We start from the raw sequence: 12,154 nt of genomic DNA on the forward strand, positions 1-12,154 counted from the left end.
AAACAAAGTTAGTGTTAGAAGAATAATGTAAGTGGCCACCATGAATTTTGAGATTCTTGTGAGAAAATATAAAAATCTGAGACTGCCTGGTAAATCAGCAAAAGGAGCTTGAGTGACATCACACAATGCTGTTCCAGAAGTGAAAAAAATCTTCTATTTTGATAGTGCTTTGGAATGAGTTTATAGATTTCATATACAAATTTATAGAGGAACACATTTCTTTTTATGTGGTTTTATGCCTTTGGTTGTATTAATCAACAGATGACATTAGCCAGGTAACGTTTTTAGCAGACTATGCTCTGCTTATTAGGTGATAGTACATAGTCTGATTGTGAATTGTAAAATACTCCACCTGCCCAAAGAACGGGATCCCTTGTCTAAAGTTCGAGTCCACTTTCACAAAGGAGAGTTTGGTTATGGTTCTTGTTATTTCACTGGATCCTCTTCCAGTTAATTCCACCTCTGAAAAAGAAGAAATAAATAAGTTCTTTTTTGGAAGGATGGTCTCCCTGAACTTCTTATGTGACCTCTTCTCTTTCAATTTATAATTTGGCAAAGGAAATAAATCAATGTCCATTGTTTTTTCTTTTATACATTGTTATTTCTTTTATACCATGTAGTACACAAACCTGTTCCTTCTTCTTGGATCTTGGCCTCGACTTCAAGTTTCATTGCAAACCCTTCTCTCTTCATCTGAAAGATCTTGGTTTTCACTTGCTGAGACAAGCAGCCCTGGTTGTTTAGCTAAGAGGGGAAAAAATATAATACAACAACATAACACTGGACACATCAGTGATCAGTTAATCTGTTGGGATTTTGGAAGGAAACATAGCCTAGCGATCTCCTATGATAAGAACACAATAAATATTTTCTAGGGATTAATTATTATTACATTTCACAACAGTATCTGGTTTATAATTGACAAGTGTATTCCTTGATATCTGATATTCACTAGGGTAGATGAGATAGAAATGCCTTAAAAATTTTTGGGTAATCTCACTGTAGCAGGCAGCTAACTCTTCACCAAAGTCTGGTTCCCCTCCCAGAGTATACAACTGTGGCTGCGGAGTGGCTTCCCATCAGGGCACTGTGTTTCCTACCTCCCTGGCCATGTGACAAGCTCTTGCTAATAGAAAGAGAGCAATACCGACACCCTTCCCAGCCAAGGTGGTTAAGAGGTGGATGTTTTCTCTTCTTCCATCATACAAGTGGATGCCCAAGAAGACTTTGAATGCCAGGTAGTGGAGCTTGCTCAACTTCCATCATTTTGGGTGCTTGATGCACCAAGAACACCCACAATAAATAATTACAGGAAATAAATAATTCCCATTGTGCTAAATCATGTAATTTTTTAAAGACTGCAATAACTAGCATAGAATTCTCTTACAGATTGCTCTCCTTCCAAGTTAGCATCACGTTGAACTCACTGTTTATCAACAGTGCCTCTGTTGTTATCCCTAGAAGGAATAGTTTTCCACCTACCTGCTGACTGAATTTCTCACAGATAGCCTCTGACTCTCTGCCAAAGCAGTTAGAAGGGTTACTATATTTTCTGCACACGGTCACGGTCGCATGTCCTGGGACAGGCTTCCCATACGTGTATCTGTCATAGGAGGTTGCCAAATGAATCAAAGCAGACAGACATTGAACATCCCCATTTTCTGCCTATTTATATTTCCCCTTTAGCTATTGTGCGTTTACTCTCTGTACTTCCCCCTAATCTCTGCAGGGCTCATAATGTGGAGGGCCAGTGAACTAAATGATGACCCTTCTTTTTAAAAAATCTCCAGTGCAACATGCTGAAATTTACTACAGTTTTCTTTCATTATGCCTTTTTTCCCCTAATTTTTTATTTTCCACTTCATCTTTTAAAAAATATCTTTCTTACTACAAAAGCTAAACCTGTTCTTAAGAGAAAAACAATACCAAGAAAACAAAGAGAAGAAACAAACACCCTCAATTCTACTTAAGAAAACAGACTGTTAATAGGATGGTGTCTCTCCTTCCATCATCCTTTCCCTATGTGTAGCCATCTCTGTTTATGTAGAGTTTTACTTGTTTACTTTTTACAAAAATGGGATTGTGCCATAAATATGATGATTGCTGTGTTTTCTAGAGCATTTGTTTCCTTCCCTATTTAAAATATCCTCTATATCTCTATTTACAAGAGTATTGGCTCACCAGGTATACGGGAACAGGAACTTGGTGGCCATTACTCTGAGACAGTGCTGGGGCAGGGACTCAGCTGAATAGTGGGTGTGTTACATATGTGGTCATTAGGCAGGACCGGTCTTCACTCTGCCTGCTCTTTCTGCTAGTCCTACTGCTGGATTGCTGGACATGGACGCACAAGATCCTGGAAACATGATACTTGAGAGGTCTTGTCCAGTCTCGTCAGTAAAAATGGCAGTACCAAGAGGTATGCGACATGTCTTAGGTAGACCAATCAGTTAGAGGAGATTTCAGTAATATGCCTATTTCTACAAATTCTGAATCTAAGCTATTTTTCCATTCTGTATGCAAGGTCAGGTAAATGGTCTTTGAGGATTGAATTTCCTCGACAATCTGGTGAAGAGTGAGTCAGTACCCTTCAACATTATCCCATTTGTGTGTGTGTGTGTGTGTGTGTGTGTGTGTACATCTGCAGCTTTGTCACTTTCAGAATTGATCCTAATAGTGTAGTCTGTCTAGGAACAGTTGCCTGCCCCATTGTAGTTACAATAATACTGATAAGGACATGCAAGAAAGTAAGAAGGAAAAACAGAAAAGCAACAGGAAAGTTCTAGAGATGGGGATGCTCCCATTTACTTAAAGTATTTTTTCCGCCACTGTTTCTAGAGAAACTAGCCAAAATATTCCAAATGGTGAGTCTCCTTTAAATAATTACCCTCAAAAGATTAAAAAAGTCAACTCACAGGCCACACACTGACACATTCACCTCTTGTTCCAAGATGGTGATTATCTTTGGCACTGTTACTTGCACTTCAAACTTGGGAAGCACTGTTCATTGGAGATAAAGGAAGTTGGTGATTGGTTTTCAACTTTTGGGGAATTAGTATTTTCAGGTTCTCCATAACAATTCCATAATAACATTTTAGGGCTCTGCAAAGGTAACTCTTCTCTCCAATATATCTACCTTATTCTTAAATGGAGATTCTGGTTGAAGGACTATGACAGATCACTGTAACCTTAATGAATTATGGCAGACTCCAGTAAAACAAGAATGCTTTACATTTTTTTTGAAATTAAAAATTGCTACAAAAATAACCAAGCCTTATGAAGTCCTATTCACAAGTCATTGAAGGTTCTCATTGAAGTTAGATATAATTAATTCTATTCCAAGCCCAATCTCACCCATTTCCATGGGAAATGGAAGGAATCCAAGTAGGCTCAAATTCTAGGCCCTAGAAGTTTAAGTCTGAAGAAAAACGGTCCATGATTTTCCATAATCCATACCAAATTCCTCCACGATGAAGGGGTGCTCTGCCCTTCCACCCGATTCCTTCTGTACCACCACCTTATAGGAGCCCTGAAAGGGCTCTGATGAGAGGGGGAAGGTCAGTTGCTTGAGGCCACTCTCTAGCTTAAGATTCTGCCATTGTGCAATGCGATTTTCTTTGGGGTCCTGTGGATACATTAATTATAACTTACAAAATAGTCTAGAGCATTAGAAACAAAAAAGGAAATCTAGGAAAATCCCATGTTATCAACAAAAAGGGCAAATGGGGTCATGGTGAGGGGTGGAGAGTTAGAACCATCTAGTGCTATATAAGTTTGAAGGCTTCTCCTTAATGACAAGTGTCTGGGATATTGCAAGAACCTCTCAAGAATATTTCCCCTAAATATATTACTTTACTTATAATTATCAAATTCATGTTGCTTACCTTAATGTATACTAGTGGAATCTGAAAGTCAAAAGAGAAAGAAAGGAGTTTAGAATTGTTCTCAAATATTCTCAATTATGATTTGTAAGCAAGATAGCTTTATGTAGAATAACTCTATCTGTAGTTGAACACAGAAAACTTCCAGGTTAATTTTTTTACATAATTTTTAATTAATCCATTTTAAGCAATTTATAAATAATGGTAAGACCTTACTAGGCCATCAGTAACAAATATATGTGTACTGCTATTCACTAGGAAAGAGATTTACTAACATTACTTAAATGCTTATAGCATCCCAGTAAAGAACACTCCTTTTTCTATAAAATTTTACAGTTTGAGAAATAAACACTAACAGAGCTATGGGCTCAGTTGCCCTCTGTATCTGTGGGTTCTGTGATGGAGGAACAGATTTGGGAAAGAAAAATCAAGGCTTTGGTTTGATGTCTGTATTAAAATTGAAAGAGATTTTTCTTACCATAAATATCAAGTGTTAGCCTGGAGTAACAAAATTAATTACACTCATCTTTCTTTGTAGAAGAGGTTTTGGTTGGTGTGTTTAGAAAAATTCCAAATCTTGGAGAAATTATTTGAACTTAAATTACTTGATGATTTAGTTGTGTCTACTATTTAACATATCTTTCTAATTTGCCTAATTGAGAACTATCTAAAGAGTAAATTTAACTGCGTGACAACTGAGTATGAGTACCAAGGTAGACAAAATTAACTCCTTCTTGACAAGGGATTATGTTTTAAATGAAGATCTTGCACTACTGTAATGCCAGAAATTACTGTTATTGATGTCACATTGGTACTTCCCCAAGCCTGGTACTTCCCCAACACCAAAAAAACAGACTCCCACCCTGTTTATACAGATAATAATGATTCTATACAGATATTAGGAAACTCACCAACTCATTCAGGGGGTAAAAATTTTCATCCAACACGACAACACGAAACTTCACTGAAACGGAAATATTTTCTATGAGCTCCAGAAACGTTAAACCAGGTCTATAGGCTGGTAAGACAAACTATGAAGGAACCCAAATTATAGGGCCTTTAACTGGAGAATGTGAAGGGAAGAAAGAGCTTTCCTTTTGAAGTTTTCCTGGCTGTAGGCCTCTTCGTACCTGTCTGCCCTGGTTTGTAGATGGGTTTGTCTGTCTGGACAAAGACCAGGCTCTCTTTCTTTTTAATCAGCACCGTGGTCCGCTTCTTGAACTCTTGGGTTGCTCCTTTGACTTGGATAGTGAGGAACATCACCTCCTCATTGGATGAAGCTCTCGGGACCTGAAACACAGGAAAGACCCTGAGAACCCAATCAGTCTATCAAGTGTCCCCAAGCATCCCTGGTTCCATTCCTCACTGGAGATCTTGCCCCTTTTGCTTAACTTCACTCCCTTATTCTCAGCAGGGAGAGTTGGCACGGACAAGAATTACTTCTGTCATTTTACAAGTGAGGAGACAGAACACAAGATGGAGGAAAACACATCACTAAGAGAAACCATAAATGAGACTCATCTCTCCTTATAGATCAGCCAGTCCAGTCTTGATTCAACTGCACACTGAACTTGACCAAATTAGTGTTATGTGCTAAAAGGGCATGGTAGAAGCATCTCATAAGGGTATGAGGAAGAAAACTACAATATTTTATTGCTGTAGGCTGTAAGCATTTTACGTACGACCAACTCTGAAGAGATGTTGGATAGCTGTTCATGGTAATTTCTACAATTTTCACTTTTAGAAAGAGTATGCAGTGATGCATTCCTGTCAGCCTGCCACTCGGGGCTTATGTTGAACACTGGCTTAGTTTGCTTTATTAATATTTTTTTTTCCATTTTAAGAAGTCACATTTTCCCTTTGTCCGGTGCATACTGCTTTTTTCCTAACAGGAATTTTCCTTGATTATTAAGTTTATTTTTATTATGCTTATAAATATTTGTCTCCCCTGTTGGAAATTCATGCATTGCTTCTTTTTTTTTTTTTTTTTTTTTTGAGGAAGTTTAGCCCTGAGCTAACTACTGCCAATCCTCCTCTTTTTGCTGAGGAAGACTGGCCTGGAGCTAACATCCATGTCCATCTTCCTCTCCTTTATACTTGGGACGCCTACTACTGCATGGCTTTTTGCCAAGCGGTGCCATGTCTGCACCCGGGATCAGAGCCAGTGAACCCTGGGCCGCCGAGAAGCAGAACGTGCAAACTTAACTGCTGCACCACTGGGCGGCCCCAGTGCATTGCTCCTTGATTTCCACACTTAGTTGTTACATTTAGATTCCTTCCTGAAGTCCTTGCCAGCCTCTCAAAGCCTTATCTTGACTGAATTCTAGATCCCTATCGTGCTGACCAATAGAACCGAGTATATTAAGTCAAACAGCCATACTCACAATGAAACTGACACAGTGGAATAAGTCCTTCTCTGCCACCAAGTCAGTGAAGAGGCTTCTGTTCTCCCTGAGAGACTCCAAAGAAGCACTTACAGTCACGGTTTCATTCAGGTGGCTCAGAAGGAGGCAGCCTTTCTCAAGGATCTCAGAGTGGAGCAGGGAGGGGACCAGCACCATATAGTGCCTGGGAATGAGGGAGTCCAGTTAGAGGAGAGTGTAGGAGGAGAGGTATTGTTATCAACAGCACTATTTTACATCACAATTATTGTTACTATCATTAGCTCTATACCAAGAGAAGACATATTGATAAGCATGAAGTTGATCTCTGCTGTTGAATGACATGGGTGAGAATTGTTCCCCTTTCCATCATCAGCACCATGGCAGTGAACATTTTACTTGAAGTGAGCCTTAAATAGATTAAAATTTGCAGGTATACCTCACTTTAAGGAACCCAAATATGTGTGCATATAAATTCAAATAAAAATACACTAATTTGGGGGCTGGCCCGGTGGCCGAGTGGTTAAGTTCAAGCACTCCGCTGCAGGCGGCCCAGCGTTTCGTTGGTTCGAATCCTGGGCGCGGACATGGCACTGCTCATCAAACCACACTGAGGCAGCGTCCCACATGCCACAACTAGAAGGACCCACAACGAAGAATATACAACTATGTACCAGGGGGCTTTGTGGAGAAAAAGGAAAAAAATAAAATCTTAAAAAAATACACTAATTTTATTTATTCATGTTGTAAATCTATTTTACACTAGGATTGCTGGACAAAGGAAGCACGTTCTCAGGTGGGGCACTACAAAAATCAATTTACAGAATTTCATTGAATATATATATACATATATATATATATTTAACAACCCTATGAAAGTGGTATGGCAAGTCTTTGTTTCCACTTTACAGATATAGAATACTTTCAAAGCACATCTTTAATAAGAATAATAAGTTGTTTTTATGTATCCATGGATGGATATTCCTTATTGCAAGAGTTAAACAAGGTCTAATATTAATTCTGTTGCTATTTTTGGTTCGTGTAGATACAAGTGCTGTGAATAACTGCTCATGTGAAAGTAAATAAATGACAGATACAACAATTATATCACTGCTACCAGTTCTTGTAGCTCCTTCTAGAGTATGTGTTCCAAATCACCCAGTGCTCTGTTATCAAGAATTGCTTCTAATCATCTATCACCTGATATTTCCTTTTAATCTTCCTTCAATTTTGTTAAAACAGAGAATTCATCACCACTTGATCTGCGAAAGGATTTTCTCCCGTCATGAGAGTCCTTTGCTTTCTCAGCATCATCAGTATTTCAAATTCTTCCTTTATTTGGCACCCTAGAGATTTTTATACTCCAGGACAGTGCTCCATGGTAACAGCTGATTGAGGGAGAGGTTTGTCTTTCTCTTATGAAGTGTTAAATAGGCAATTAAGAAGGGGAGGTAAGAAACCATAAATAGTATGGTCTCAAGCAATCAATAGGAATCTGAGGATCTGAAAATTGATTCCTTTAAAAGCATCAATTTCCAATGCTCCTTAGAAAGTCTTTATGTATCCTCAGAGAATTTAGAGATTCAGAGATCCAGAGTGTTGGAGAAAAATGGTTGTGAATAAGTGAAGAATGAAGAATCCAGATTTATGAAAGCTCATCATTGGAAGAGACCTTAGAGATAAGAAAGTGACAGTTTCATAGGAAAGGCAAATGAATGATGTAAAGAAGAATCTGAAATAAATGAAAGGACTCTTTAAGTTTATGCTCTATGTGAAACTCACGGTTTTCCAGAGACTGAGGCATTTGTAGGCATGAAGACCAGAAGGAGGAGAATAAAACTTGGATGAAGGTATTTGCTCTTTCCCATCTTGCAGGAAGAAGGGACTCAGGGAGATCAGACTGTATTGTACCCTACTCCCTGCAATTGGTCTGGTCCCAAGCATTCCTCAGAGCAACTGTGCTTTATGCTGCTCTCTGTGCAAACAGGAATTTCCACCCACACAAGTTGTCTAAACAAAATAGAGTCTCTGAACATTTTCTGAAAGGGTCATTGCTCTCAGGGGCCTACTTAGAGTCAAGGTTAATTCCTCGTGGGCTAAATAGAATTCCCGGAGGGATAAAATCCACATTCCGGTTAGTGCTCACTTTCTCTGGGTTTTACCGTAAAGCGGCTAATCAGCTTTTGACGCTTTCTCTCTCTTATTCCTTTCCACTTCCCCACAGCACTTTTTGTGGCTTTCCTCACATTTCTTACGTGAATAGTTGGCAAGGGAAGCTACAATTTAAGCAACACTGGGCAAGCTGAAAATAGATATTTCACTACAAGTCAGTGTGCCTGCACGTCCTCCATTAGAAACGCCTACCTTAAATGTTGAAGCAGCTTCAGAATTCAGCAGTCCTCTGTGGAAATGATATTGGATTAAGCTAATAGGTTTTTGCCCTTAGAGATATCACCGGATTGCAGATGAAGAGCCAGGCCCTGGAAAAGGAACAATAGAAAATATTTTCCTGAATTAAGAAAGTGAAAAGATGGAAGGAGAAGTAGCCTGACCTCAAAAACAAGCTTTGACTTATTGTGCCTAACAAAGATCCAATTGCCTTTACCATCTACTGTACAAATTTCCTTACTGCCTTCTAAATATGCTACTCCTCACCAGTCTTTAATCATATGCACTATTCTATCCATCCATCCATCTATCTATCCATTTGGTTGTTTTATAAGTATTTGTTGAGCCTAGCAGGGCCGGATATCATGCAAAATCATGGAGATGGAATGATCAAATATGTAGAAACGGATCCATACTAAGAGGTCTTACATTTTTGTTGGTGTGAGAGCAGAGAAATAAACAAGCAACAAAAATACGGTGGTCAAACATTATGATCAGAGAAATTCAGGATGCTCTGGGAGCACATAAGAGGTGTACACAAGCCAGACTTGGGCCTTGGAAAGGAAATCTAAGGGAAAGAAAAATGTAAATTAAGCTCTGAAGTAAGAGTAGTGGTTAGCCAGAGGAAGGAAGGAGGTGAAACGTGCACATTAAGAATGACATTTACAAAGGCTCAGGAGGTGAGAACAATCATGACACGTTCAGTGAAATGAGAAGTATTTCGAATGGAGAAAATACCTATACACTTAGAAAAGTGGTGAAGCAAGCTGGCTTCAAATAAAAAATGAACTTGTTGGCACTATTAAGGTGTTTGGGGAATAGTCAGTGGAGTGGCTTTCCCAGATCTGTTTCTTGGAAAGATCACTCTAACTGAAATTTGGAAGACTGACTGGAAGAGGGCAGTCCAGGAGGCAGGGAGACCGTTTGGGAGCTGACACAATTATACAGGTGAGAGATGATTACATTTTGAACTAGAGAATTCATAATAAGATTGGAAAGAGGTTGATGGATTTATATCATATTTAAGAGGTAAAATTATAGCACATAGGGCATATATATGCATGTGATGGATAAAGGAGAACGTGACTTTCGATTTTCCTGGCTGGTCACTGAGTGAATTGTGTTGCCTTTAAGAGACTGAGAGAAACAGAGGAAACACAGGGTGGGAACAGAAGGAGGACGGAGGGCTGAGAGTTGGGAAGATAGAGTCTATTTTAGAATGTGCTTGTGGGATATTTAAGTATCGATATTCATAGAGAGTTTAACATTTACATCTAGGGCTTAGAGCAGTGTGGTCTTATAGAAATATAATGTGAGCTTCCTATGTAATTTTGTGTTTTCTAGTAGCCACATTACAAAACAAAAAGAAATAGATTAAATTAACTTTAATTATATATCTTGCTTAACTCAATATATCAAAAATATTATTTCAACATTTAATCAATATAAAAATTATTAATGAGATACTTTACATTCTTTTTTCGTGCAAAGTCTTTGAAATCTGGTGTGGAATTTACACTAACAAGACATATCAGTTTAGACTAGTCACATTTTAAGTGCTCAATAACCCATGTGGCTACTGGTTACCATATTTGACATAGTGGGCTTAGAGCAATGTTTTTCAAATTATAGGTCACCATCTATAGTAAATTATAATATCATGATCACTGAGTCATGACTAAGATTTTAAAAAATGAAATAGAATATAATAAAATAGAAACCAGAGTATCAAACAGAATAAGTGAAAATATTGATTTTGGAAACATCTATTTCACATATATGCAGTAGAACCTGTTGGTTGTGTCCTTTTACCCCTTCTCCAATTCTGTCTTTAATAACAGAACTCCTGAGTTTTAGCTGGGCACAAACTGCTTAGCTAGAACTTTGTTTCATAGCCTTCTCCCTTGAAGCTGGACATGACATAGAACTAAGTTCTGGTGATTGGATTGTGAGTGGAAGTGATGTATGCAACTTTTAGTTTGTGGCTTAAAAAGGAAAGTTAGGTTCTGTGCTGCACCTTTCTTCCTTACGACTGGCTGGAATGTGCACATGATGACGGTATCTGAGCTTCTATCACACAGCATAAGATGGAAGCCATTGTCAAGGAAGACAGAACAACAAGCAAGACACAGTCTGAGTTCCTGAATCATCCAAAGGCCACTCTAGTCTGGACTTTCATGCAAGAGAAAAATACTTTGTCTTATTTAAGCCACTGCATCTTGAGATCTCTAAACTTGTATCTTAACCAATATCATTTCTCTTTCCTTATCACTATCTATCTTGATCATCTTTGTCCTTAACTATGAGTGTCCTAGGTCACAATGTAAAAGTTACATTGTGAAATTGTGATAGTATTACATTGTGAGCTAATGAACATGTACAAAATTTCTTATTATAGGTTAAAGTTAAAGCAATCTGAACACTGCTGGTTTACCAAGATCTGGTCTACTTATGTAGATTAGAGATTTATCGGCTTATTGGGAGAGCTGATGCCATGGACATGGATGATAATACCCAAGTAGGATATGTTGATGAAAAGAGAAAAGAAATCAGGACAGAACCCCAAGGAACACTAGTGTCAAGGCAATGGGCAGGAGCACCCACATGGAACAAGAAGGGCCAGAGAGAGAGAGAGAAACACAATCAGGAGAGTGTGGGGAACCTCTGAGCCCCAAAGAATGGACAATTTTAAGATCAGAATAGTCAAGAGAAGATTTTTACTAGTCAGAGTGATGGGGCTTTATGCTAAGACCTCAATGTTAATAGCATACAAAATTTAAAAAAAATAATTTCTAAAGCTTTCATGATTTAATAGTGTGTTTATCCAAAATATAACAGAACTTAAATTGTTTTTGAGAAACTAGAACTAACTAAATACTTGTTTGCAAGATGAATTACTTAAAGTAGGAGGGACCAAGAACATCAAGAGCATTCATTTGGTGCCTTATCAGAAATGACAAAGATGATCTGTAAAGATTGTTATTGCTAAATCCCTGGCTACTCACGCCAAATGTCACTGTGAAATCAAATGCAAGACTCAATGATCATTTTTTCTGCTGGATTTAGGGACAAGGAGAACGTTGAGACCCAGCTGCTTCAGTGTCTCTGTAGGGCTTGTGGAGGAGTAAGAGGAATATGAGGAACTGGAGCCAGTCTCCCTGAGTTTGTGTAAAGGGAGGAGAGTGACAGAGCAGTACCTGGCAGAGAGGTTAGAGTGAGAGGAAGTTTCTTTAAGAGGAGAGAGACTTGAACAAGTTCAAATGAAATGTCGACTCTTTAAATGCTGAGAGGGAGAATCAAATGAAGGGGAGAGGTTGAACATTGTGGAACGAGAAGTGATGCATGATCCCAGGAGAGAACTCTGAAGATGCGTGAGATGGATGTATTAGGTAAGTGGATGGAGGAATTATCCTCAGGAGAAGTATAACCACAAACAGAGAAAAGTTTTATCTAAAATGCGGCCTTCACCAAGATGGAACTTTCTCTTCTTGGGAAGAGGGAAAA

At 38.5% G+C, this 12,154-nt stretch overlaps 1 protein-coding gene across 1 annotated transcript in view; it reads right to left on the reverse strand.

The window, feature by feature from the left end:
* A2M (alpha-2-macroglobulin) overlaps positions 1 to 8,633 on the reverse strand; it is a 36,150-nt gene extending 27,517 nt beyond the window's left edge. The window contains exons 1-10 of the mRNA XM_001499123.6: positions 8,045 to 8,633; positions 6,266 to 6,449; positions 5,012 to 5,171; positions 4,793 to 4,845; positions 3,885 to 3,905; positions 3,457 to 3,625; positions 2,916 to 3,000; positions 1,483 to 1,603; positions 630 to 744; positions 353 to 462 (exon numbers count right to left, since the gene is read on the reverse strand). Coding sequence (XP_001499173.3) covers positions 353 to 462; positions 630 to 744; positions 1,483 to 1,603; positions 2,916 to 3,000; positions 3,457 to 3,625; positions 3,885 to 3,905; positions 4,793 to 4,845; positions 5,012 to 5,171; positions 6,266 to 6,449; positions 8,045 to 8,130 — 1,104 coding nt within the window. The 5' untranslated portion in view covers positions 8,131 to 8,633. The remainder of the gene's footprint in view (positions 1 to 352; positions 463 to 629; positions 745 to 1,482; positions 1,604 to 2,915; positions 3,001 to 3,456; positions 3,626 to 3,884; positions 3,906 to 4,792; positions 4,846 to 5,011; positions 5,172 to 6,265; positions 6,450 to 8,044) is intronic.
* Positions 8,634 to 12,154: the final 3,521 nt, after the last annotated feature.

This window comes from Equus caballus, chromosome 6, assembly GCF_041296265.1.
Source record: "Equus caballus isolate H_3958 breed thoroughbred chromosome 6, TB-T2T, whole genome shotgun sequence".
Lineage (NCBI taxonomy): Eukaryota > Metazoa > Chordata > Mammalia > Perissodactyla > Equidae > Equus > Equus caballus.